The 27856-nt window shown below is 32.0% G+C and overlaps 3 protein-coding genes across 5 annotated transcripts; 2 read left to right on the top strand and 1 right to left on the bottom strand.

Annotated features, from left to right (window-relative positions):
* The first annotated feature begins 803 nt into the window (after positions 1-803).
* Positions 804-3953, top strand: LOC102591027 (uncharacterized). The gene is made up of 7 exons (XM_006354058.2): positions 804-1358; positions 1661-1747; positions 1831-2088; positions 2182-2346; positions 2471-2524; positions 2630-2776; positions 3171-3953. Exons 1-7 carry the CDS (start codon positions 1167-1169, stop codon positions 3546-3548), a joined length of 1281 nt encoding a protein of 426 aa, XP_006354120.1. The 5' UTR covers positions 804-1166; the 3' UTR covers positions 3549-3953.
* Positions 3954-9961: 6008 nt separating this feature from the next.
* Positions 9962-15887, top strand: LOC102591365 (isocitrate dehydrogenase [NADP]-like). Its single transcript, XM_006354059.2, has 15 exons — positions 9962-10103; positions 12754-12797; positions 12904-13013; positions 13254-13291; positions 13409-13486; positions 13582-13635; positions 13730-13831; positions 13990-14081; positions 14178-14281; positions 14441-14509; positions 14591-14706; positions 14874-14908; positions 15083-15225; positions 15316-15438; positions 15530-15887. The coding sequence occupies exons 1-15, from the start codon at positions 10055-10057 to the stop codon at positions 15618-15620; spliced, it is 1248 nt and encodes a 415-aa protein (XP_006354121.1). The 5' UTR covers positions 9962-10054; the 3' UTR covers positions 15621-15887.
* A 4421-nt stretch (positions 15888-20308) lies between these two features.
* Positions 20309-27798, bottom strand: LOC102592029 (uncharacterized). 3 transcript variants are annotated; one of them, XM_006354061.2, is made up of 6 exons: positions 22846-23119; positions 22697-22751; positions 22419-22611; positions 21101-21383; positions 20937-21014; positions 20309-20537 (listed from the first exon to the last, which is right to left on the bottom strand). In XM_006354061.2, the coding sequence occupies exons 3-6, from the start codon at positions 22607-22609 to the stop codon at positions 20487-20489; spliced, it is 603 nt and encodes a 200-aa protein (XP_006354123.1). In that variant the 5' UTR covers positions 22610-22611; positions 22697-22751; positions 22846-23119; the 3' UTR covers positions 20309-20486. The 3 variants fall into 3 exon arrangements, with proteins under 3 accessions (XP_006354123.1, XP_015167138.1, XP_006354122.1); XM_015311652.1 differs by lacking the exons at positions 20937-21014; positions 21101-21383; positions 22419-22611; positions 22697-22751; positions 22846-23119 and adding exons at positions 26035-26112; positions 26210-26492; positions 27102-27294; positions 27392-27433; positions 27520-27798 and having other exon boundaries at positions 20326-20537; XM_006354060.2 differs by lacking the exons at positions 20309-20537; positions 20937-21014; positions 21101-21383; ... (1 more) ...; positions 22697-22751; positions 22846-23119 and adding exons at positions 25467-25769; positions 26035-26112; positions 26210-26492; ... (1 more) ...; positions 27392-27433; positions 27520-27798.
* Positions 27799-27856: the final 58 nt, after the last annotated feature.

The following is a 27856-nucleotide window of genomic DNA, read 5'->3' on the forward strand; positions in this document are numbered from 1 at the left end:
CAAATATCAAAAGCAAGAAACTATAGAATACGAGTCATTTTACGTTAGACACCATTAAGCCTAAAATCATTAAAAAACAAGATAGCACTACATTAATTCGCGACCTCCTCACATTCTTCTATCTAAAGTCATGAAACTTCCGACTAATTCCTATATTACTATTACATGCATATTTATAACCAGCTACAAGGCAATTCTCACCTTGTTTGGATGGTTGTTATCCGTTGTATCGTATTGTATTGTATTGTTAGTTTTAAATACAATGTTTGTTTTGATTGTTACTTAAATTCTACTGTATCGTATCGTTTAAATTCATCGTTAGGTAACAACAAAAATATCCATTTTATGTAACGACCGATTTGGTATGGTCACGTCGTTACCTTAATATTTTCTTCTCATTTTATCTTTATTTATTATTTCATAATTACATTTCATCTTTTATTCTACCTTTTCATAGTAGCTTTACTTCATACCCTGCTCATTTTTTTTAGGTTTGTCATTCATATTATGTAATGACAAAGAAGATACAATCTATCCAAACAATGTATTCATTAAAACAATACAATATGATACAATACAACACAATACAAATTAATACGATATATTATGAAACAATACGTAACAACCATCCAAACAAAGTAAATTCCGAGATAAATTAATCCCAATTAAACATAAAATAAACTCGATTAATTATCTCTTATCACTTGTATCAAACGAGTAGTAAGGTATAAACAAATTATTATTATTTTCAAAAAAGAATTACTTAATAATTGAAAAGAAAGAGTAATAAAATACATGGGTGTGAATATGGAAACAGAAAAAGACAGACCCATCTCTGCATTTTTATTGGATTTATCGATAGAAGCAGAAAGTGGAGAGAGAAGAAACAATCAAAGCAAAAGCTTTTTTAGCCCTCACTGTCCTCAAACACTTTGGGGTTATAGTAAAGTGTGTTTCTTTGAGGAGGAGAAGAAAAAAAAAGGGGGTGCGTAGGATTAGCAGAGGGGGGTGTAGTTTAAGAGCTTGGTTATCTAGCTATGGTGGAGTTGATTTGAGGTCAAAAGACACTGAAATTGTTTATTGGGTAGTGATTTTAGCTCAAATCTTGACTTGGGTCTTGCTTGTTTTCTTTATTTGAGGTGGTTAGCTAGGTCAGCTTAACTTCAATGGCAGTTGCTGTGCAGTTTAGCTGTTTTAAGAGGAAGAGAGGAGCTTTTCTTGTTGTTTTCATGTTGGTTTACTTGTGGGGTTCTTTGATTTCATTATCTTGTGCTGCTAGACTATCTGTTTCAAGACAGAAGCTTGAGGTTGAGAAACACTTGAAAAGGGTCAATAAACCTCCCATTAAAAGCATTGAGGTACTTAGCTTACTTTTGAGATAGTTACAATAAAAAAAATTCAATCTTTTTCTGAGTTTTTAAGTTCTTGCTGGAGAAAAATGATGTTCTCAGTGTTTTGTTACATTTGGGTTTTTGGGAGTTTGTTTTGTGTGTGTGTGTGGGTAAGGGTTCTCTTGTTTTTGGTTCCAATTTGTGTGTTTTCTTCCTCCTTTGTTCTTGGAAGTTTTTCAAAATTATTTAAGAGTAATAATGGCATCTCTGAGATGAAGGGAAGTGACTAAGATTAGATTTTTAATGTTGTGAATGTAATGATTATACAGAGTGTAGATGGGGATATCATTGACTGTATACACATCTCTCAGCAACCTGCTTTTGACCACCCATTCCTCAAAGATCACAAAATCCAGGTCTATATTTCTTTTTTTTTTGTTCATTGCTTTTAATACAAATGGCTTTATCAGTTTTTGAAAATTCATTGTAATATGCTCAGATGAGACCTAGCTACCATCCAGAAGGGCTTTATGATGAGGAGAAAATGTCAACAAGGTCTAAAGAAAGTACTAATCCCATAACTCAGTTGTGGCATATGAATGGAAGATGCCCTGAGGACACTATTCCTGTTAGGAGAACAAAGAAAGATGATGTTTTGAGGGCAAGTTCTGTCAAAAAGTATGGTAAGAAGAAGCCCAAAGGCATTGCTAAGCCAAGGTCTACAGATCCTGACCTTACCAATGAAAGTGGCCATCAGGTGCAAAACCATTTCTTGATTTCATTGTCATTTCCTTTGGAGTTTGTGTTGGAGTCCATATTCTGACTTTTTTTTTTGTGTGTGTATTTCCAGCATGCAATAGCTTATGTTGAAGGAGATAGGTATTATGGAGCTAAAGCAACTATTAATGTATGGGAACCTAAGGTACAACAATCAAATGAGTTTAGCTTATCTCAGCTTTGGATTCTTGGTGGTTCTTTTGGTCAAGATCTAAACAGCATTGAAGCTGGTTGGCAGGTATATTAATTATATGAAAGATGTTTTAGCTACATTTGAACTATTTTGAGTTAAGAAGTTAGTTCACCTTCACATGTCAAAAAGTATTTTTGAGTCTAATAGTAAGCATACATGTGAATGTCAGGTTAGCCCTGACCTCTATGGTGACAATAACACAAGACTATTCACTTACTGGACTGTAAGTTTCTTACTAATTTGAGTAAATTGATTAGCTCTTGATCTCATTTTCATTTGAACATTATGTAATCTTTTCTTGAATCTCTTTTGGTTACTATATTTGCAGAGTGATGCATATCAAGCAACAGGTTGCTACAACCTTCTTTGCTCAGGTTTCATTCAAGTCAGCAGTGCTATAGCTATGGGAGCAAGTATCTCTCCTGTTTCAGCCTTGAGAAACTCTCAGTATGATATCAGTATTCTTATCTGGAAGGTAAAAATCCACTTTCAAGATTTTCAGCCTAATATTCTCTGCCTTCTGTGCCAAATTATTGCACCAGTAGCCAGCATCTCATAAAGTAAATTGAGTGTAAGAAAAGTACATTCAACATCAGTATAAGGAAAAATGCATTTCTGAATACATAGAAAGACTAAATCTTTATTATTCAGAAACACACAAGTTGTATTGATCTGTGCATTCTTGAGGAAAATATTAGTAGTTCAATTGGTCGACTACATGAATTCGTTTCCGCACTTTGTTATCCCCTTTCCCTAACCCCCCTCAAAAAACTAACTGTGCATTCTTGTACCTGAAACACACACACACACTAAAAAGAAGGTTTGTTCTTGTTGGTGTAATCCTTTTATATTGGACATATTTATTGTAGGATCCAAAAGAAGGACATTGGTGGATGCAATTTGGAAATGACTATGTATTGGGGTATTGGCCATCTTTCTTGTTTTCCTATTTAGCAGAGAGTGCATCCATGATAGAGTGGGGTGGTGAAGTGGTGAATTCACAACCAGATGGTAAACATACAGCTACACAAATGGGAAGTGGTAGATTTCCAGAAGAAGGTTTTGGCAAGTCAAGTTATTTCAGAAACATTCAAGTTGTTGACAGCTCAAATAATCTTAAATCTCCAAAAGATCTTGGCACCTTCACTGAGCAATCCAACTGTTATGATGTCCAAACAGGTAGTAATGAAGATTGGGGCCATCACTTTTACTATGGAGGCCCTGGTAGAAACCCTAATTGTCAATGAAGCAATAAAGAACGCTCAAAAACAAGAAAAAAAAAGAGAAGAAGATCTCATTATTGATAATAGTCCCCACCCTTGTAAAATTTTAATCTAGTCTAATGCTCTCTTTCTTGTATACCCCTTTTGGTTTTCTTGATTTTTTAGGTTTGAGTTAGTAGTAAAAATGTGAACTTTTTTTTCTTTAGTGGGAAGTTTTGATCCTTTTGCTTTTTTTTTTCCTTCACCTTGAAAGGTGATCTCCCATGTAAGTGAATGGGAAAGTGTGGCCTAGTTTCTCAAAAAAAGCTTGAAAGAAACAAAAGGCCTTTTGTCATCTTCTTTGTTTTTCATTTGTTTATATACTCCACTCTTTGGAGTAATGTCACTCTATGGATAATCAAATGTATCCTATTAGTATTCATTTTACAACCAAGTCTTGATTTGTGGTTTGTTGGTTCAAAGAATGTGACTTTTTATTTTGTTTTATAATGTGAGTAAGTTGAGTGGATAGAAGAAAGGCATATTGGATGGGGTGTTAGTGGATCTCACTATATTTTATCATCTGTGGATGGTCCATTAACTTTTTCTAGATAGCCCCACTTTTGTCACTCCCACTAATCACATTGTGTCCAATGTTTATCTGTCCTAGAACTTTTCTTACTATGAAGTTCGATTAAATTTGGATTTGCATCGGAAAGTTAAAATGCTTCCTAACAAAAACAAGTCTTTACTTAGGAGATTTGAATTTGAGACCTCTGGTTAAGGATGAAAGAGTATTTATCATTCCACCGCAACTCTGGTTGGTTATCTGTCTTAAAATTGTTAGATGACCATTGCATGAAAAGTGATTGTAAAGTTGCAACCTTTTTATGAGTTTATATTATTTTGGAATTTGCTTCTCTTTTTGGAAGAATATTTTGTAGTAATACATGTTATGAATATATTATAATACTCATAATGATTCACTTTTTTTCAAGAATATTACACAAACCATTAGTAGAGAACACTGGTCTTGTAAGAACTTGCATGGTACTTTTATACACTAGTGGGTAAAAAAAAGTGAAAGATGAATTCAGAATTGTAAGTGGGGAAATACCAATGTGATCATTACTCTTTGTGAATATGTTGAAAACTGCATCCCCTCCTGAAAAAGTCTGTTGTGAAGTAAAATGCCAACCTAAGACCATGTCCTTAAACATATACATTGAATTGCATCTTCGGGTGTGGCGTAATGATCAACGAAATAATCTAAGAATCATGGGATCTCCAGTTCAATAGGCAAAAACATTAGGTGATTTCTTGCGATCCATCCAAGTCGGGGTGAACTAGTACATGCGATGATGGGCAGGGGCGGATCCAAGTGGAGAGAAGAGGGTTCATTTGAACTCCTTTTGCGAAAAATTACACTATATATATGTAAGGTTAAATTATTTTTTATGTATATATATAGTATATGTTGAACCCCCTAATTTTTTTTTGTATGTTTACCTTTTTATATTTTGAACCCCTTAGGGAAAATCTTGGCTCCACTACTACATATCGGAGGTAGTAGGTGTCTGATAAAATTACTTGAAGTATGCGCAAGCTTACTAAAACACCACAGTTATAACATGTACATTGAATTATTAGTTAATGAAAAAGATTAGCACTAATAGTCCAGAGTTGCTTCATGAAGTGGTTAATTTTAATGACTTAGCACTAATGCTAGTGGTGATAGTAATTAGTACTTACTACTACTTGAAATGATCAAAACTAGATATACACATTGGCAATTAGCATAAAGATAATCATTTAGCAAGAACAATGAATTAGGCCACTAATCCATGGGTTTTTGGGCCTCTAGAACTAACTAATACAATACTGGACCTAGGCCCAAACCTTAAGTGCTCGTTTGGTTCCACTATAATCTTGCATTACTAATTCGTACATTATAAATATCCCTTGCGTAACTTGTCTTTAAACCAAACGACCTCTTTAAGAAAAAAAAGGGAAAATTATATATAATAACAAACTATTAATTTAAATTAAATGTTATAACCACAATTTGATTTAATTGTAACCCATAGCAAACTGTTGTTGTTCGCCTCTCTCCCTGAAATTCTCACTCGCCACTCTCCCTCTCTCGCTCGTCAGCCTCACTTTATACAAACACAAATGTATAATTTATGTTTCTGTTTGTATAAAGCGAGAGAAAATTGTATATACAGATGCAAATATATATATCTTCGTCCTATACACTTATAATTATACAATACAAATCTTTCTCTGCCCAGTTCTCTTTTGCCTTTCTCTCTTTCTCGCTTTATACAAACACAGATTATACAAAATACAATGTATAATTTGTGTTTGTATAAAGCGAAAGAGAGAGAGAGAGATTTGATATACAAACGTTTTATTTCGATTCAATTGTATACAAATTCAAATTTTATGCAGATATACAAACACATAAAATTGAATTGAGAGGCTGCCAACGATTTATACAAACGAGAGGCTGCTGACAATTTATACAAATGAGAGGCTGCCAGCGATATTATACAAATCTGATGCCCCCAGCGGTTTATACAATCTGATGCTCCACAACAAACATAAAGTTTGCTATGGAGCGCAATTATGCAACCTATAGCTATACATAACAAATATGATTTTTATGTTTGCTAAATGTGAAAGTTGCTCAAAAAAATTTTGGTGTCAAAGGAAAGTCCTAACCTAAGTGAATTAACATAAAGCCCAAGATTAAAAGGCTATTGGGTTTGTGAAACTTTTGGGCTTACAGACTGGACCATGGAAGCCTATAATCTAGTTTACTGGACCTCCTTATGTACATTTTAGCGCTACAAGAAAATAAGAAATTTGTGACGATCAAGAATTTCATTCTAATCTCATTTAGCTATAATTAGTTATAGACTATATGAAAATCCAACTAGCTAGAAATTATTTAGCGATAGATTAGCTAGGAATATTGATAAATTTCGTAGGTAATTCCATGTTTTCTAGTAGTCTCTTAGTTTAACTGTTTTTGTTATTCCAAATTTCTACTATAACTTCCTTAAAATCAATCAAAAAATGAAAAAAAGAGAAAGAAGATCATAGTTTATTGATAAATATAAGATATTACTCTATTCCATATTCTTTTTATAATAAGGTTGTGCTTAGGATCGAATATCTGGTTATGAATTGACACTTTGTTAATTAAATTGTAAGTTTGATAATATAAATATATCCAATGTAGAACTTATGCATATAATATTCGATACATGTAATATACGTATGTATAAGAATTAGGTAAGAATAAGGATCGAACTGATAATATATATGTAATACAAACATAATTAAAAAAATTGTGTTCTCATCAAAAATATCATACGTAACTAATTTGATGTGACATTTTATGAGATAAGTATGCTAGTAAGACATTATGCTATATATATATAAGTCGATAGAAAGAATATTCAGTCAACTAATCTTAATAATTGATTATATAAAAATTATATATCCTCAACATCCCATGATCAAATTACCATAATTATTGATATTGATGTCAGATTTAGTTGTCCACTTAACAAAATTATGAATAAATAATATTAGATGGAGGGAATATTTGAATTTATATCTTCTCACATGGCTATTGAAATGTTTAAACTTTAAATCTAGACAACTCAGTTTAATATATCTAATCTTAAGACAAATATTGATGAGCTTACTCATATTGTTAGTTTTATATTCGAATAAAAAAAAAGATTTTGATTGCTGATAGGTTGGCATCTAATATAAAATTTGCTCGATTTTTAACTTGATTGGAATATGATATGATTGATGATGCGTAATTATTATTGTTATCTACAAATATTTGGAACCTTTAGTTAAAATTTGTACTATATTTTGTATATTACTTATGACATTGTGTAGGGTAGGACAAGACCCCTATATTGTCATCTTTATAAAGTCATAGGTCTTCTAGACAACTTCTAGAAAACCTACCAAAAAAGAAAATGTCAATATTACCATCACAAAATTTACGATATTTTATTTATGACTTATGTTTTTCCTCTGTTGATAAGATTGTGTAAGAATTGAGAAAATTTTGATAACTTTTTTAACTTGTGAAATTTTTATGTTTATGAAAATAAATACAATTTATGAAATTTAAACTACATGTTCAATTAAAATTTTAATTTCACATCAGTCTGATTTCATATCGCTTGTTCAATCAGGCTCTAAGATTCAGTTCACCTTCTTTTCTATCGGAACAAGCAAATAATTCCCTTTATCCACTCTTGAATGGACATTCCCTCTTATTTTCATTTTTCTTTTGTTTCCTATTTGATGTCACATCAAGACTTTGATTAATTTAATTACACGTCATATATAAATTTTGTTTGACAAAAAACATTTTTTATCAAGTTTTTTTTACATTCAAAACTCAAATACGGAATCTCTGACTAAAGAAAGTGGATGGTTGATGATATTAACTTATTTTCAATTATTTCTGCATAGAAAAGTTTGGCTCCAAGTCCCCACTTCCCATGATAGAGATATGCAATTAGAAAAAAAAGAAAGAAGCATAGTAGTTGATATATTTAATTTAAATTTAAAAATAAATAGCATCTCACCTAACTCTACATTATTATTTAATTAACTATTCCCAAACAATTGCACAAAAATTTGGCTATTATTATTATATATATATATATATATACATACATATATAGCTGGTTTTTGGCTTCACATAAAATCATTTCACAATATATATTTATTACTATATATATGCTATCATTTTCATGCCTCTATTGTTATGTTTTTTAGATAAGATATTTTTTGAACTCTGAAAATTTTGCAATTTTTGAATTGTTCTTTAATTATCCTCAAATATTTCTGACAAACCAATGACAGAATTACACATATATATATGTTGCCTTTTCACATATAAAAATATCCAAAAATAAAATAAAATGAATGATGGAGGAACAAGAAAAGGACTTTTACTTAATTTGCATAAATATGTGTATAAATATACATATATGGGGACCAATATAATATAATATCAATGAGGATAAGGACTTTATGTTCCTTATTCATATTTTAGATAATAGATAATAACTTCAGAAAAATAGATATTAGGATAATAGTAGTTTTTGATTCTTAAGTTATTGGTAAAATTCTAGTTTTGGTCATTTTTGTAATATATATGATTTAGTATATTTAATATTCAATTAACTAAAATATGTGTTTTTTTTTCATGTAGAAAATGTGTTATATATTTGACTATTTAAAGAATTATATTAAAATCAAATATGAAATAACAATACAATTTTAATAATATCACATGAGTAATTAAATGATATAAGATGATTAATACTTATATTGAATTTATGAATATTCACAACGAAAGAAATTAAAACTGCATAATCCAATTAATTGAAAGTTTAATAATCTACATAGTATAAAAATGAAAATCATAATCTACCCGTAAATGAGGAATCAAAAGTACTACTAATCCTAGAAAATAATACTTCACTATTATAAGTTCCTCTATTATCAACATGGTTCATTTGTAGTTTTTGTTTATGATGTTTGATATTTATAATGAGGATCGAGTCCAAACCTAATTTACTTGTACTTATATGTTAAACCATCAATGAGAACCAAAAAAAAAAAAAAAAAGGATGAGGAGTATCAGAACAAAAGTACTTTTTGGTCTATTTCACCTAATAAGTTGAAAAATTCAGAAAGAGACAATTGAACTTGCAGCCTTTACTTAATCTTTGATTTAATACCTTTCGATGTTTGATATTTACGTTGATTTTGATTAGTTTAAATTCGTACCATATAAAGTTTTATTTGAGGCAAATCGTTCTTTATTAATGATTTTTTTATATAGAAGATTCGAACCTAAAACTTTTAATTAAAAATAAAGCAACTTATCCACTGCATTACATTCTTAGATATTACCTTTTTAAATGATCATGATAAAGATTATTTGTATTATAAATATGTTATTTGTCATTTATTTTTAGTTAGTAATAGTAATTATTGAAAATGAATATTCTTAAAAAGACAACCAAAAGAAAAAAAAAAGTATCCTTAGCTCATCCAACTCCTTTTTTTTTTCCTCACTTAGTGTCTACTATCCATATAAAAATTCGATTAAATCTCAATTTTTGATATTTACTATACGTATAAAAATTCGACTAAATCTCAATTAAAATATTTTCTAACAATAATTACTATCGAACCAAGATCAAGACCTCTGATTGGTAGCTCAACCAATTCTCTGTTTGATATTCATTTTGACACTTGATTAAATTTAAATCAAGAAAAAAAAATACTCAAATCAAGATTCCCAACTAAAAATAAAAACGTATTTACCACACCATCGCAACCCTCCTTTTAGGTGGCAACTCAACTCAACCAACTCTCAGTATATATATATCAAAGCATAGCAGACTCTTGTGCACTCTGCATTTTCTTCTACCAACTTTTCTCCATTCGGCTGAGATTTCTCTGTTTATTTTTTCTCTCAGTCTGCAAAAATGGCGTTTCAGAAAATCACTGTTCAAAACCCCATCGTTGAGATGGACGGTTAGATCTCTTTCTCTCCATTTTGATTAATAGATCTGTTTTTTTATTTTATTTTTGTAGATCTTACTGATTGACTGTTTAGCTACTGATTGATTTGAGCTCTGTTGTTTTTCTTGAAAAAGGGAAAGATTGAAACTTTAACAAAGGGGAAACATAACTATGGTGTTTTCTTGAATTTTTACTTGTATATATCTTGTGGGGTTGTTTAGATCAGAGATATTAACTTGTCTATATAAAAATTGATCAACAATTCAAGAATTGATATTGAGTTCTTTGATGAAAAAAGATCCAAACTTTTTAACAAATGGGAAAAGATATATGTTGGTCCATTTTTCTTTTGATGACCCTGGCGTCCGAATCAGCTTTCGCATCAAAAGATACCATTATGACAAATGAGCAGAATTACCTATTTTTTTTTTGTCTCCGTTGCGTATGCTGGACTATTACTTGCATATATATATGTCTTGTGGGTCCTTGTTTATACTGGGTTTGATGCTGAAGAATATATCTTGTGGGGTTGGTTAGATCAGTGCTGTTAACTAATCTATAGAACTATTGATTTAGCTCTTTGATGAAAAAAAGATCCAAACTTTATCAAATGGGGAACATATATATGGTGTTTTTTTGCATTATTACTTGTATATATATATTGTGGGGTTGGTTAGATCAGAGTTATTAACTACTCTATATAACTATTGACCATCCATTTCAAGAATTGATTTTGAGCTCTTTGATGAAAAAAAGATCCAATTTTTTAACAAATGGGAAACATATATGCTGGTCTTTTTGTGTTATTACTTGCATATATATATATATATATATCTTGTGGGGTTGGTTGGATCAGAGTTGTTAACTAGTTTGTATAACTACTGACCATCCATTTCAAGAATTGATATTGAGCTCTTTGATGAAAAAAAGATCCAAACTTTTAACAAATGGGAAACATATATGCTGGTCTTTTTGTGTTATTACTTGCATATATATATATATATCTTGTGGGGTTGGTTGGATCAGAGTTGTTAACTAGTTTGTATAACTACTGACCATCCATTTCAAGAATTGATATTGAGCTCTTTGATGAAAAAAAGATCCAAACTTTTAACAAATGGGAAACATATATGCTGGTCTTTTTGTGTTATTACTTGCATATATATATATATATATATGCAAGTAATAACACAAAAAGACCAGCATATATGTTTCCCATTTGTTAAAAGTTTGGATCTTTTTTTCATCAAAGAGCTCAATATCAATTCTTGAAATGGATGGTCAGTAGTTATACAAACTACTTAACAACTCTGATCCAACCAACCCCACAAGATATATATATATATATGCATGAAATAAGACAAAAAGACGCGCATATATGTTTCCCATTTGTTAAAAGTTTGGATCTTTTTTTCATCAAAGAGCTCAATATCAATTCTTGAAATGGATGGTCAGTAGTTATACAAACTACTTAACAACTCTGATCCAACCAACCCCACAAGATATATATATATATATATGCAAGTAATAACACAAAAAGACCAGCATATATGTTTCCCATTTGTTAAAAGTTTGGATCTTTTTTTCATCAAAGAGCTCAATATCAATTCTTGAAATGGATGGTCAGTAGTTATACAAACTACTTAACAACTCTGATCCAACCAACCCCACAAGATATATATATATATATCTTGTGGGGTTGGTTGGATCAGAGTTGTTAACTAGTTTGTATAACTACTGACCATCCATTTCAAGAATTGATATTGAGCTCTTTGATGAAAAAAAGATCCAAACTTTTAACAAATGGGAAACATATATGCTGGTCTTTTTGTGTTATTACTTGCATATATATATATATATATATATATATATATATATATCTTGTGGGGTTGGTTGGATCAGAGTTGTTAACTAGTTTGTATAACTATTGACCATCCATTTCAAGAATTGATATTGAGCTCTTTGATGAAAAAAAGATCCAAACTTTTAACAAATGGGAAACTTATATGCTGGTCTTCTTTTGTGTTATTGCTTGCATTTATATATCTTGTGGGTCCTTGTTTGTTCTGTGTTTGATGCTGAAGAGGAAAATCTAGTGACTCTGTCTTTTTTATTTATTTGTTTATTTTATGTTTGTTCAATATTACTTGGGGACTATTTGGATTGGAATTTTTCAAAATCAATGTTCATTATCGTGTGTAGAGGAATCACTTTCTCAATTAAAAATAGATAGTTCTTCGATTAGTAATCACTTATGTGAAGAATCAGAGTGGTTTTCATAATCCAAACTAAACAGATGTTAGTCTTCTAACCATTCTTTTGATATGCGGGGATGCGTAAAAAATGGAAACAATCTAATTTTCTTAATTTGAAGTATTCCCACCATTCTTGAATTAGTTCAAGACTGATCATATGAAAGGCTTCTTTAAAATTTTGTCTTACTTGATAGTAAGTCGTACTTTGTGACCTCATTTAGGTTTCTATAGTATTTCATTATAACATTGACTGGTGACATCATTTCAGAAGTCAATTTAGTTTTGGTTATTTTGGTCCGAAGGAATCTTTTTAACGTAATTTTTATCTAAATTATTCATGCGACTTTGACTGTTAAAGACTACAAATTTTTATCTCTTACTATCTTCTTCTTGATTATGTGATTCAGGAGATGAAATGACACGAGTTATTTGGAAATCTATCAAGGATAAGGTAACAAATTTTCTTGGATTGTTTCTGAGTCAGTATGGGTTTCTTGTCACCTTCTAACAATAAAATTGCAAGCCACTAATATATGAAGCTTCTTTGCTTGCTTTAGCTCATCCTTCCCTTTCTGGAATTGGACATAAAATACTTTGACCTTGGCCTTCCCCACCGTGATGCCACAGATGATAAGGTTACAGTTGAAAGTGCGGAAGCCACTCAGAAGTATGTTTTTATTCATCTTTACTTCCTAGTTTACAACTAACGGGAAAGAAAATATCCATTTGTTGGAGCAAATCCATTTGCTGTTCTTTCCTCTATTCATGTCTTCATTAATTTTTTAGATTACTGGATATCTCTCCATTTGTGCTTCATATTAACTTTAACTGGTATCGGTTGTCCATTAGTTGTAACTTTTCAGCCTCCTTCTGGTTTCTTAATGTCTACTGTATGGTCTAACTGCAGGTACAACGTAGCTATCAAGTGTGCAACCATCACCCCAGGTGCTTATTTCAGTGTCCAACTGGACTCTACTCCTTTTTGTTGAGCTTTTGCTCATATTTTCAGCAAAAATCAATCCTTTCTGTTGACTATCATTCTAAAAATGTGCTATTTTGCAGATGAGGCCCGTGTAACGGAGTTTAACTTGAAATCCATGTGGAGGAGCCCAAATGGGACAATCAGAAACATCCTAAATGGTACCCCTGCATTTCTTCTTGTTTTTGGATCATGTTCTTTCTTAGTTATGGCGTGCTTAATTATAGCTTGTTGCACTCATTGGCATTGTCTACAGGAACTGTCTTTAGAGAACCAATTATGTGCAAAAATATCCCCAGACTTGTCCCAGGTATCCCAGATTTCTTGTGCTTTCTGCTTTTGCGTCTTCCCTCAAGTTGATTTAATTGTACATGTAGTTAAGTGAAATCTGCTTCTTAAACCAGGTTGGACTAAACCAATTTGCATTGGTAGACATGCTTTTGGAGATCAATACCGAGCTACTGATACAGTTATTAAAGGAGCTGGAAAACTCAAATTGGTGTTTGGTAAATTTTTGTTGGTTGCTTTACTTGATATGAACCTATTAGATAGCAATGCTACTCATCTTATAGGGTCTATATTCCAGCCTTTTCTTATTAGCAAAGGGTTTTGCTTACTCGCTTAGAATATCTTTACTGAAATATTCTTTTTAATACGTTATCAGTGCCAGAAGGATCAGACGAGAAGACTGAATTTGAAGTTTACAACTTTACTGGTGCTGGTGGAGTAGCTTTATCCATGTACAACACAGACGAGGTTTGCTTACAATTGTTTGGTTTCCATTCCAAATTTTGAATATTAAATTGCTGCACACTTATATCCTTTCACTTTCACTTTCTTGATGTGATGCAGTCTGTTCGTTCATTTGCTGAGGCTTCAATGAACATGGCATTCCAAAAGAAATGGCCACTCTATCTTAGTACAAAGAATACCATTCTTAAGAAATATGATGGGAGGTAAGCAACCTAACAGTTGATCTTTCTGCTTCCCATTTGGCCTTCACTTAATCCATTTTAAATTAGGTTGGCACCTCGAGCCATTTTTTCCCCCTCACATATCTAGTGGTTTTTGTATACATTCTGTTCCTCTGAACTACCATAAATACTCTTATAAAGGTTCAAGGACATCTTCCAAGAAGTTTATGAAGCAAATTGGAAGTCCAAGTACGAGGAAGCTGGAATCTGGTGAGTTCCACAGTTCACTTGGTAAGCATGGTTATAATATCACAAGTACATAAACATTGACTATTTCGTGATGCTTTATAGGTACGAACACCGTCTTATCGACGATATGGTTGCTTATGCTTTAAAGAGTGAAGGTGGTTACGTATGGGCTTGCAAGAACTACGATGGGGATGTTCAGAGTGATTTCTTAGCACAAGGTATCACACATGTGTTTTGTAGCCTTAAGACTGTCATTTCGACAAATCTTCATAGAATATGTTATGACGTATTGACGTGCTAATTGCTGAATTTAGTATTCCTGTCTTTCTCTCTATAATCTCTGCTCCTAGAGGTTTATAATTTTATCCCTTTTCCCTTGGAACAGGTTTTGGATCCCTTGGTTTGATGACTTCTGTCCTGGTATGTTTATTTTCAATTGCTTCAACCAACTCCTTGTGCCGTTTTCAGTTTTTCTTTTTTCTATAATTCTCTGAAATATATGACAATGCTTCTGGCTCTTTAGATCATTTTCCTTCTCGTCGCTGATATGATTCGTTGTTTTGGATTCTGAAAAGTTGTGGATGTATGGTTCAGGTGTGTCCTGATGGCAAGACCATTGAGGCTGAAGCAGCCCATGGAACTGTTACCCGCCACTACAGGGTTCACCAGAAAGGAGGTGAAACCAGCACAAACAGCATTGCCTCAATCTTTGCCTGGACTCGTGGACTTGCACACAGGTAGGTTACTATAGTTCTCGATCTGCTGAGCTTTAGCCTGGTATCACAAGCGTAGGAAGTATGAGTACCTAATAAAATGCTTGTGAACAGGGCAACATTGGACAACAATGAAAGGCTCTTGGATTTTACTGAGAAACTAGAGGCAGCATGCATTGGTGCAGTGGAATCTGGAAAGATGACGAAAGATCTTGCACTCATCATCCATGGATCCAAGTAAGCCTTATTGTCTACCTTTTCTCGTTTGTCTTTGTTAGTCGAGTTCCCATTCTCATCCCTTTTAAATCCGTTTCCTCCCTTTGAATAGGCTTTCACGAGAGCATTATCTGAACACGGAAGAGTTCATTGACGCTGTTGCCGATGAGCTCAAAGCAAGACTTCTGAAAGCAAAGGCCTAAATGTGTGAGGACAAGTCTTTCTTCCTCACGCAGTTTGAGGCTATTGAATTGAGGAGAAATAAAGGAGTTAAGGCGTTGTTTGGTATACTAAATTTCAAGAGGTTTTTTTTTTTAAATCTTTTTAGGTTGAGGATTATTCTCCAGACACTATATTTGAACCATTTAAATCTGAATTCCTATTGCTGATGTTGCTGCAAGCTATTTGCCAATTTGCAGTTGTACACATAGCTTATTGTTGTTTTTTTAATATCAATCTGCTTAAAGAAACCCCTCTTCATTAATTGTTGCAAAGTTCGAAGTAATGTGGTAACAGGGGCAGCTTGGTGCACTAAAGCTCCCGCAATGTGCAAGGTCCCGGAAAGGGCCTATTGTACACAACCTTGCCTTGTATTTCTATTAGAGGCGGTTTTCGAGGCTTAATTCCATGATCGCCTGAGCATATGATAATAACTTTACTAGTTACTTCAAGCTCTTTTTCACTTTCACTGTGTTAAGAGGATTGTTCTTATAGTGGACTTCTCTTTAGTCTTCAAAACCAACTTCAATTAAATTAGATGATGTTTTCCATCCACCCAAAGTTGGATGGAGTAACTTGGTACTTGTTGAACGAGATAACAAATGTCCCATGGAATTAGTGGATAGAGTAACTTGGTACTTGTTGAGCAAGCGTCCTATAGAATTAATTGAAGTGCACATAAGCTTGTTCAAACACTGAGTGTGTTGTGTTCAACAACTCTCTTTCTTCTTCCTCAATTGAATTATCATTCACGACCTAGGATTTTATTTTACCATCCACGTTTTTTACATATAAAAAAAGTGAGTAGATTTTTCATATTAAATGTCAAAAAAGTGTTTTTATTGATGAAATTTAGTATAAACTTGATAATACATACTCATTATTTATGATTGTTTTTTCTCAAAGTATAAGAAGATCAAATTATGAAATTATTTGTCTTTCATTAACAAACAAAGAAACCACTTTGTAATCCTGAAAGGTATAGATGACTTGTTGGAAAGTTGAATTATCTCACAGTGACTAGACTTGATATCTCTTTTCCTGTTAGTGTTGTAAGTCAGTTTATGACTTCCCCTTGTGATAGTCTTTGGAAAACAGTTGTTCGTATTCTGCGATATATAAAGTCAGCTCCCAGTAAAGGACTACTCTTTGAGGATCAATGCCATGGCATATCATTGGATATACAGACGTTGATTGGGCAGGATCACCCTCTGACAGACGTTCGACATCCGGATATTGTGTTTTAGTAGGAGGTAATTTGGTGTCGTGGAGGAGTAAGAAACAAAATGTGATTGCTCGACTGAGAAGTAAACACACGAACTAGTGGAAGAGGGTTCGACATCTATTATACATATCAAAAAATTAATTTTAACCATGTATAAATAGTAATATTTTTCGTCGAAGGGGGTTCATCATGCTGCCACCGCCCCCGCGTGCGAAACACGATTTATGAATAATTAGCTAAAAAAAAGTTTTACCTCAAAAATGAGAAAAAAAGATTAAAATAAAAAGATCGAAACATGAAAATAGATCTGGTTAGTTATAAGGTTATGTAATTCTTCAAATCAGTTCATGGCCTTTCTCCGTTTACTATTGCTTATCATTTTTTACATATCAGGAAAAAATATATATTTTTACCCTCAAAATTAGTTACTTATTTGTTAAATTATTTCGGACTAGCGCTAAAACTCTAGGTCAATTAATATGAATATTATTTTATAATTTCTTTAAAAACGTACAGAGTTCATAGAACAAGTAGAAGTGAACGGAGGGAATATATAATACGATCAGCCTTTAAATTAATTTATTGCTAAAGGCAGGCCAAATCTTATCTGTTCTGTCTACTTTTTTCTTTTCAAAAATTCAATTATTAGGGGTTGTTGATTGCACTGGCCCAATTATATTTATTACATATTTGGTACCTTATTTAATTTAATTTAATGAACTCAAGCCACCAGTAAAAAATAAAGAGAAGATTACAATAAGAAAATAATAACAAATAAAGAATGTAAGTTCTATACATCAACGATATAAATAAAAAAGATAATTTATAAGATAATTACAAATACAATATCGATCTATGTTGAACATTGTATTAACGGATTAACTAATAAAAATGATAATTAACCTGTTATAAAAAATTAAACTATATTGAATTATTGATGGTGTAAAAAATAATAATAATTAAAAATGGCTAGGTTTTCTTCTTCACCAAAATTGATTTTGCTTTTGGTGACACTCGAATGGTAATTAATATCTTTTCATTTTTGTACCTATACAATTTTTTTTATATATACATGCTTGTGCAAATTAATTATGAATTAATCTCACTTATCACAAATTTATTACTTAATTAATCTTTCTGTTTCAATTTATGTGACATTATTTTCATGCATATTAATATTTTTTTAAAAAAATAAAAATAAATAATAACTCATATTTGAAAGTATTTAATTCTAAATTTCTTATTTTTACTCCTTAATGAGAAGCTTTTATAATCATACAAATAATATTTCAGATATACTTATTATAACCCCAAGTTTCAACAGTACATAATATCCAGTTCTTTTCTTAACGTCAATTAAATTATGTCACGTAAACTGAGATATGAAATTATGATAACCTAACCTCGAATGCAAATAAAATATTGCATGCATGCATCCTTTAAATGAAAGGTTTTTGGTTGTGCTAAATATTATTATACTATTTACTGGCTAGTATGAAGTTTTGTGTTGTGGTATAATATATAAATATATTCTTTAATTTAGCTTTATCTGGCATCTATGTTCTCCAACTCTAAGTGTGCATAAGTAAACACTTAAACTTGTATAAAGTTAAACAAGTAGACATATCCGTCCAACTTGACATCCTACGTGACATCTATATGACGCCTACATGTTGTATTATGTTACGTATGACATATGTGTCAACTTATTCAACCTTAATGAGTTACATACTTATTTGGAGTTAAGTTAAGCTCAAAATCCATGTGTGGTTAGTGGTTACTAGTACTTAATTACTAGTGATCTCCTTATTATTTTATTAGTTTGTAGTCATAATACATAAATGTGTCTTTTAGCATTTTAGTTTAGCCTCAACTGACATTTATGCCCTTCAATTTTGATTGTGCACAAGCAAACACTTTAAAGTATTCAAAAGTTGAACAACTAGACACATGCATCCTATGTGGCATCCTACGTGACAATTCATGTCCTACCTGACATCATACGTGCATTATATCACATAGGACGTGTGTGTCTTCTTGTTCGATTTTATACAAGTTTAAGTGTCCACTTGTGCATACCCAAAGTTGGAGGGATTAGATGCTAATTGAAGCCCATCACATAGGATGTGTGTGTTTACTTGTTCAGTTTTATTCAAATTTAAATGTCTGCTTGTCAACACTTCAATTTGGAGGGCATAAATGCGAAGTAAAATTAAGTTAAAAGAAATATTTATAATTATGCCTTAATCATAATGTTAATAATTCTGTGATGTTTATATATAGGCACCTTATATATATGCATATATGTGATTGGGCTACTAAAGTAAATGGTGTAGGAGAAGAATTGGGAATAAGATTAGTAAGTCCAATTCCAAATACTTGTGGTAGAAAATGCTATTATGATGCAAAAATGTAGATGGGCATGCTTTGACTGGTCTTTTCTATTTTTTTTTATTTCTTCATCGATCCCCGGTATCCATATTGAAGCTCGACGTAAGTCGGAAAGCGTTCTCTATCAAGAATTTTTCTATACCCAGAATTTAAAACTCAAGACCTCTGATTAAGGAAGGAGTAACTCATCTGCTACACATCCGTTGGTGGTGCTTTGATTGGTCTGAACTTATGTGGCCCATTCAATTGATTCAAGCCTCTATGCCTGTGTAATGTTTTTTTTTTTCACAATAAAATTCTAGCTCTTGTTATGTTATGTGCTACAATGCTAGAATATTGTAAATAATGGTTGTTGGCATACATATGTACTCCCTTTTTTATGACAAAGTGAAATAAAAGTATGTCATCGTTCTTTGTTAACTAGAGGTTTCAGATTCGAAATTGAGAAAAAAGGCATGAAAGTAGATGACATTTATGCTATTTTTTAATAGAATCAAAGAGATATATATAGTAGCATAAAAGTCACAAATTTAAGATGATTCCTTTAAAGCAACAACAACAACAACAACAACATACCCAGTGAAATCCCACTAGGTGGGGTCTGGGGAGGGTGGAGTGTACGCAGACCCTGCCACTACCTCGTAGAGGTAGAGAGGCTGTTTCCGAGAGACCCTCAGCTCAAGTACATCAAAACCAAGTAACAAGCGAGGAACACATTGTGTAAAACATCACATCCATTAAGAAGATTCCTTTAAAGCATGTTTCATTAAAATTCCACCAAATAATCTTCACACAAATCTCATATGCTTTGGTAGTTTTTCATCTAACAATCAACATATACATGATGAAATCAATGATATCTATAATTTTTACTATATTTTAGTACCATATTATAAAAATTTTATTCAAAGACAAATCCATTTTCAGTTTTTTCAAGTATAAAAGACAATCCTAAACACATATATACCAAAATGTTTGATAAAATTGAAGTGTTCATAGAGAGGTTAAAAATGAGAAGAAATAGGAAAAGATAAAAAAAGAAGACGGAAAGATGGCAAAAAGGAAAGGCTAAATAAAGGATAACATCATTGAACATTTATATGTTATAAATAAGAACCCCTAAAAAAAGCATTCATTTTCCAAAGATGAAGCTAACATTGAAAAAGCAAAATATACTATTAATATGCCAAAATACACAATTTTCTTTCCTCCTCTTCTTATCTTCACCAAATTTTCATTCTGAATCACTTTCCATGCTTCCCATAGCTTTCAATCCTCTTGGTTTCTACACAAAAAAATAACATCATAATATGTTATTATAATGATAAAATACACCCTTGTCAAGAAGTATATATGTTGCTCAAACGACATGTGCGTGTTGGATCCTCCAAAAGTAGTGCATTTTTGGAAGATCTGACAGGAGTGCGTGCGATCTTTCAAAAGTAGAGTAGTGCATTTTTTAAGGATCTGACACGGGTGCGTGTTGGATCCTCCAAAAGTAGTGTATGTTAGGAGGATTTGACACACAGGTACGTGTGATCCTCCAAAAGTAGAGTAGTTCACTTTTGGAGGATCTGACACGGGTTCATGTTGGATCCTCCAAAAGTAGTGTATATTAGTAGAGTAGTGCATTTTTGGAGGATCTGACATGAGTGCATACAATAAAAGAGAGCAAGTGCAATACCTTCTTAGAGGTTTTCTTCTCTCTAACTTCATACCTTTCTTGGCACAAATCTTGCAACCATGTACCAGGTTGCACCAACTACACACAACATATCAAGAAATATTTAAATGACAAAAGTCCAATTCTTGGATCACACATTTTGAATTTGAAGTAAAGAGACTTACAAGAATGGTTCTTTGTGTCAACTTAGCCCTTTTCTTAGGCCTTTGAGGAAGCTTGCAACCTTTCATTGCCATAAAATCTTCTTCTTTTTCTTTACTTGACAATGTGATCACCAATTTTGGCCAAACCATCTTTTTCTTTTCCTCCCTTGCTTCCATGAACAGCTTGCTACTATCGTCCACGCCTACCGACCCTCTCGTCGTATAATACCGGTCCTCCTTCTCAGGGGATGACACTGATATCTTACGATGCTCATTTGCGTTAGAACTATTCACACCCAAATCCCTGACAAAACAAGAACCACTAAATTTTAGTACTACAATCGTTTACTTTTCAGGCAACCAAATCGAAGATTTTTACCATTTTAAGACTTTGTGCTCAAAAGGTAAAATACTACAACATGAAATACCTCTAAACCCTTACAAAAACTAAGAAAATCAGCAAATCAATGACTGAAATTGTAGTACAACCATCATTTACTTTTCAAGTAACCAAATCGATGAATTTTTCCGTTTTAAGACTTGGAATCTTCAGCAAACAGCAATATTGTTCTCAAAAGGTAAAACACGACAAAAGGAAATACCTCTAGTCCCTTGCAAAAACTAAGAAAATCAGCAAATCAATAACTGAAACTGTAGTACTACAATCTTTTACATTTCAGGTAACCAAATCGATGAATTTTTCCGTTTTAAGACTTGGAATCTTCAATAAACAGCAATATTGTGCTCAAAAGGGAAAACACCACAACAGGAAAACTGGTATATGAGGTTGAAAAACTGGTAGAGAACCACAATTCAGCACAAGATATATTAAATGATGAATTGGATGGCATGGATGGATTGGATATGCCGGACTGAAATTTGAAGTAATAGCTTCACCAGAAACAATCTGGTTCATTCTCAAGTATAATTACCAGCTCCAAAACAACCAATCTTCACATCTAATGTGTTTACAAACCAATCTCAACCAAACCTAAAGTCGAAAACTTTGAACTTCCTTTCCTTCTAATGTACATATAACACATCAAATCGTCGCATAATTCAGGACAAATACACCTCAATTTGATACACAAAAAACCAACAAATCAATTTTCCATACAATGGACTTACCATAACCCCAAAACACAATCAAAGAATGAATCTTTACATCAAAATCTTGATATATACAACAAATCTCAACCAAACAGCATCTAAAGAAACCAAAAGTAGTCATAATTTGACATAAAAATCAATTCTTTAACACAAATGAGGCATTTTTTCCACTCAAATCTTCACTCTTTAAGTTTTCTTAACAATAAAAAATATGATTTTTTTTGGTTACCTGTTAAGCCTATGAGGAGAAGACACATGAAGAGGAAGATGACCAGATTCCTTGTTATTATCAACAACTCTAGATGTAATTTTCTTCTTCACCACAAGACTTCTTCCTCCATCAGATTTCCCATTTGAAGTTGAATCTTTCACCTTAAAACACCTAAGTCTTTTTCTGTTTCCCCACTGTAATTTATCCATATCTACAACAACCCCACAAAATCAAATTCAGATATTAACAAGAAATTGAACAAAAAAACTAGATTTTGAAACAGTAAAAAGACTGACCTCAAGATCTATGGGTTAGATACTGATACTCCCAGCCAGATTTTATCAAAAAACTCTGCAACAACATAAAAAAATAATCAAATTCCATTAACAAAAACTGGAAAAACACATAAAGATTGAAACAAACAAACAAAAGATAGTAAATTTACAAAGAGATCATCTTTTCTTCTTTTCCTTCTCCTTCTTCTTTAGCCTTAGTGACTATCAAAAATATGAGATTTTTATTGAAAAATTCAATGAGTTTTCCAATATATATACAAAGATCATCTCTTTTTCCCCTAAATATGAAATGGGGTTCTTGAATTTTCCTCAAAACAGGTGCACTTGTCTTCTATACAAGTGTTAAATCTCTGTGTCTTTTTGCTACTCTCTAACCCCCTTTTCTTTTCCTTCCCACTGTTTTCTGGTTTTTTGTAATTTTCCCTTCTTCTTTTTTCTTTTTTGAGTGGGGTGGGGTGGGGTGGGGGTGCGGGGTAGCGGGGTATTTGAGTAGATTTAAGTGAGACAAATCTTGGCCATTGGATGTTGAATGGATGGCTAGATGAGTTTTCTTGGTTTTGTTGGGTTGTTTTTTTCCCTTCCCATTGTTTTAATTTATTACCTCATAGCACTTGTGAATATCTTAAAAAAGATTTTCCCAATGGACTAATATAGAAGAAAGATTAAGTGAGTAGTGAGGTGATTTCGATAAAATTTTAGTAGCTCAATTGGTTGGCTGTTTGAACTTCCATCTTATTGGTGAGGGTTCGATTTGATATTTTGATAGAAAATTTTGTTGTTTGCAATTGAGATATTATACAATGATTAAACAACACAAATTTATTAGTTTAAGATTTAATTATGTGTCTTTATTTTAATTTTTTTTAAATTATATTTCGTATTATATTTATTTTGTCAGATATATACATATCTAGTGCACTTAGATATATGTATATTGGATATATGCAACTCAAATTAGATGGATTTTTTTCTAGATAGACTTTATTCAAGCGTGATTCACATGTATTTAAAAATTATTTCATTGTTTAACATCTAATATAATATCAAACAAGACTATATAGAGAAGTTTTGACTAAATTAAAGTTTGCATTCAAGATCAACAAACTAGACTAACTAGAGATGTTGGTGTAGCACCCATATTCAAGAGGATATATTTTTGCTTAATAAATAATACTAAGTACGTCCAATGCCCAACGTTTGAAGCTCGCCTAACAGATCTTACACATATTATATGTTAAAATCTTTAATTAACATTGTTGACTCTCATAATTCTTGAATAAATGAATGATACGTAATAATTTTTTAATCTATAGAGATATGAAGGTTAAGAGTAACTCAAATAACAAGTTGTAGTATCACATATTTACTATTTGGTAACACTGTGAAAGTGATTATATATTACCTAACATTTCTAAAAATACGTAGCGAAATTTTACTTTTTCATTTATCATTGGTCTTAATGGTTTTGTCATATGTCTCAAAATTATCATATTTTATTTAGCTATTTGAAAGTGATTTTAATTTTATTCATGATGGAGTGAAGTTTTCACTATAATACTAGTAAGTTTTATTGATTATTTTCTTTAAGGGAGGAAAACGGTAAAAAAAATAGTTTTAGAAATAATGGTTCTTCTTATTATTAGAAAGTTAAGATATTAGATTATTTACACTTGTATAGTCATGTTAGAAGTTTTATTTTCTATGAATTTCCTTAATCATGTTTGTAATTATTTCAAACTATTGATGTACTTTAATAATTTTGTGTTATTAAATTATTATTATACTATATTATAAATTAAAAATTTAAAAATCCATAAGGGTTAGGCCCTATGTCTCAAGGCTTACACCTCGCCCTATACTAAGTAAACGCTCCACCTCACATTCCTGCCTTTTAAAACACTGTTTGAGTCTAATATGATTTTTTTAAAAAGAACAAATTTGTATTCAATGCCAACAAACTAATTTTACTAGAAAAGTTAATTTAGCACACATATTCAAAATGCATGAGAGGACATATTTTTAATAATATTTATTTTCTCAACCCCTTCTCATCCCTCCCATTTGATGAACATTTGAGTTTGATTTGAATTAAAAATAAATAAATTTGCATTAAGTATCAACAAACTAGTCTTACTAAAAACAAAATGATGTAGCACACATCGTGCACAAAACCATCCTCTTTTAGGTTATTTAACAAATACTTGCTTGCTATTACACCTATATACAATTCAATTGAAAAATTACAATTATAAATACCTCAATATAACACATGATTAAAGAGCTAATGATTTGTCAAGCTTGAATAAAATTCATTAGTGCAAAATAATAAGAGCACACTTCAATTAATTGAATACTAAGCATACTTAGTTGGATGTTAGTTTTTTTCCTTGCTGGATACTACAAGAACCAAACATAATTGTACAAATCATGAGGGACCAAAATGAGAAAAAATAACTTTTTCAGATCTGTCGTATTTTATATATAAAAAGAGCACAAAACTAAAAACTAGTTGTAAGTGAAATGATCCTATATATGTGTATTATGTAAACTAACACATATGCTACAATAATATTATACGATCTAATACGTAGAATACATCATTCTATGTAGCTTCGCTCAACTAGCAAAGATTGAGGGACTTGTATCTTAGGTCACAACTTCGAGCCCTATGTCATGCGAACTACACTTAAGTATCTAAAGAATAAGGAAAAGCTAAAATAAAAATAAAAAAAGGAAAACATCAATTTCCAATACACAAATATTTATGCAATAAGAACACAAAAAAAATGAAGCATTCATTTTCCAAAGGTGAGCTAAAATTAAGAAAAATAATATGTCAAAATACACAATTTTTCTTTCCTTCTCTTTCCCCCAAAAAATAAAGTACAGAAGATCCAAATGTTTCTTTCCATCTTCTTCGCCCTTCATCTTCAACTATCCCAAAATAATTCCCAAAAATCAATCTTGGCTTTACACTGACACTGTCTTTGTTTCCTTAACTCACTCTTATCTTCACCACATTTCATTCTGAATCACTTTCCATGCTTCCCATAGCTTTCAATCCTCGCGGTTTCTGAAAATAACATCATAATGTTGTTATAATAATAAAATGCACCCTCGTCAAGAACTATCATGTGCGTGTTGGATACTCCAAAAGTATAGTAATGCATTTTTGGAGGATCTAACACGGATGCATGTTGGATCCTCCAAAAGTAACGTAGTGCATTTTTGGAGTGGAGGATCTGACACGGGTGCATGAGATCCTCCAAAAGTAAAGTAGTGCATTTTTGAAGGATCTAACACAGGTCCGTGTAATAAGAGGAGAGGAGGTGTATTACCTTCTTAGAGGTCTTCTTCTCTCTCACTTCATACCTTTCTTGGCACAAATCTTGCAACCATGTACCTGGTTGCACCAACTGCACACAACAAGATAAAGAGACTTGTTTAACTTGGAAAGAATCAAGAAATATTTCAATGACAAAGTTTTCAATTCTTGGTTAACACATGACTTACAAGAATGGTTCTTTGTGTCAATTTAGCCCTTTTCTTAGGTCTTTGAGGAAGTTTGCAACCTTTCATGGCCATAAAATCTTCTTCTTTTTCTTTACTTGATAATGTGATGAGCAATTTTGGCCAAACCATCTTTTTCTTTTCCTCCCTTGGTTCCATCAACAACTTGCTACCATCGTCCACACCTACCGACCCTCTCGTCGTGTAATATCGGTCCTCCTTCTCGGGAGATGACACTGATGTCTTACGGTGCTCATTTGCGTTAGATCTATTCACACCCAAATCCCTGCCAAAACAAGAACCACCAAATTGTAGTACTACAATCTTTTACTTTTCGGGTTGACTTGAAATCTTCACAAAACAGCACTATTGTGCTCAAAGGTAAAACACCACAACAGGAAATACCTCTAGTCCCTAACAAAAACTACGAAAATCAGCAAATCAACGACTGAAATTTGAAGTAACAGCTTCACCAGAAACAATCTGATTCATTCTCAAGTATAATTACCAGCTCCAAAACAACCTATGCTTCAATATAGCTCACATCTAATGTGTTTACAAACCAATCTCCCAACCTAACATAAAGTCGAAAACTTTGAAACTTCCTTTCCTTCTAATGTACAAGTAAGAAATCAAATCGCGTAATTCAGGACAGATACAGCTCAATTTGATATACAATAAACTTATTAACACCCCTATGCAATCAAAGAATGATTCTTTGCATCAAAATCTGGACATATACAAGCAATCTCTACCAAACAACATCTAAAGAAACCAAAAGTAGTCATAATATGACATAAAAATCAAATCTTTAACACAAATGAGGCATTTTTTTCCCCTCAATCTTCACTCATAAGTTTTCTAAACAATCAAAAATATGATTTTTTTTGGTTACCTGTTAAGTCTATGAGGTGAAGACATGGGAAGAGGAAGATGACCAGATTCCTTGTTATTATCAACAACTCTAGATGTAATTTTCTTCTTCACCACAAGACCTCTTCCTCCATCAGATTTCCCATTTGAAGTTGAATCTTTCACCTTAAAACACCTAAGTCTTTTTCTGTTTCCCCACTGTAATTTATCCATATCTGCAACAACCCCACAAAATCAAATTGACATATCAACCACAAATTGAAGAAAAAGACTAGATTTTGAAACAGTAAAAACAAGAAAACAAAGACTGACCTCAAGATCTATGGTTTAGATACTCCCAAACCAGATTTGACTCTGCAACAACATAACCAAAATCTCAAGTAAGAAGTGGAAAAAACACATAAAGATTGAAATAAACAAACAAAAGATAGGAACTTTACAAAGAAACAATCTTCTTCTTCTTGAATATCCACAGTAACTCTAAAAAAGATGAGATTTTTATTGAAGAATTCAATGTTTTTTTTCCTAACAAAATTCCAATATGTATTCAAAGATCATCTCTTTTTCCATTAAAAATGAAATGGGGTTCTTGAATTTTCCTCAAAAACAGGTGCACTTTGTCTTCTTTACAGTAGATAATCTTTCTGTCTTTTTGCTACTCTCTAACCCCCTTTTCTTTCCCCTCGCACAGTTTTCTGGTTTTAAGTAATTTTTCAACTTTTTTTTCTTTTTCTTTTTTAAGGGGATGGGGTGGGGGTACGTGGGGTGGGAGTGGGG

Source organism: Solanum tuberosum, unplaced genomic scaffold, assembly GCF_000226075.1.
Source record: "Solanum tuberosum cultivar DM 1-3 516 R44 unplaced genomic scaffold, SolTub_3.0 scf00172, whole genome shotgun sequence".
NCBI classification, from domain to species: Eukaryota; Viridiplantae; Streptophyta; class Magnoliopsida; order Solanales; family Solanaceae; genus Solanum; species Solanum tuberosum.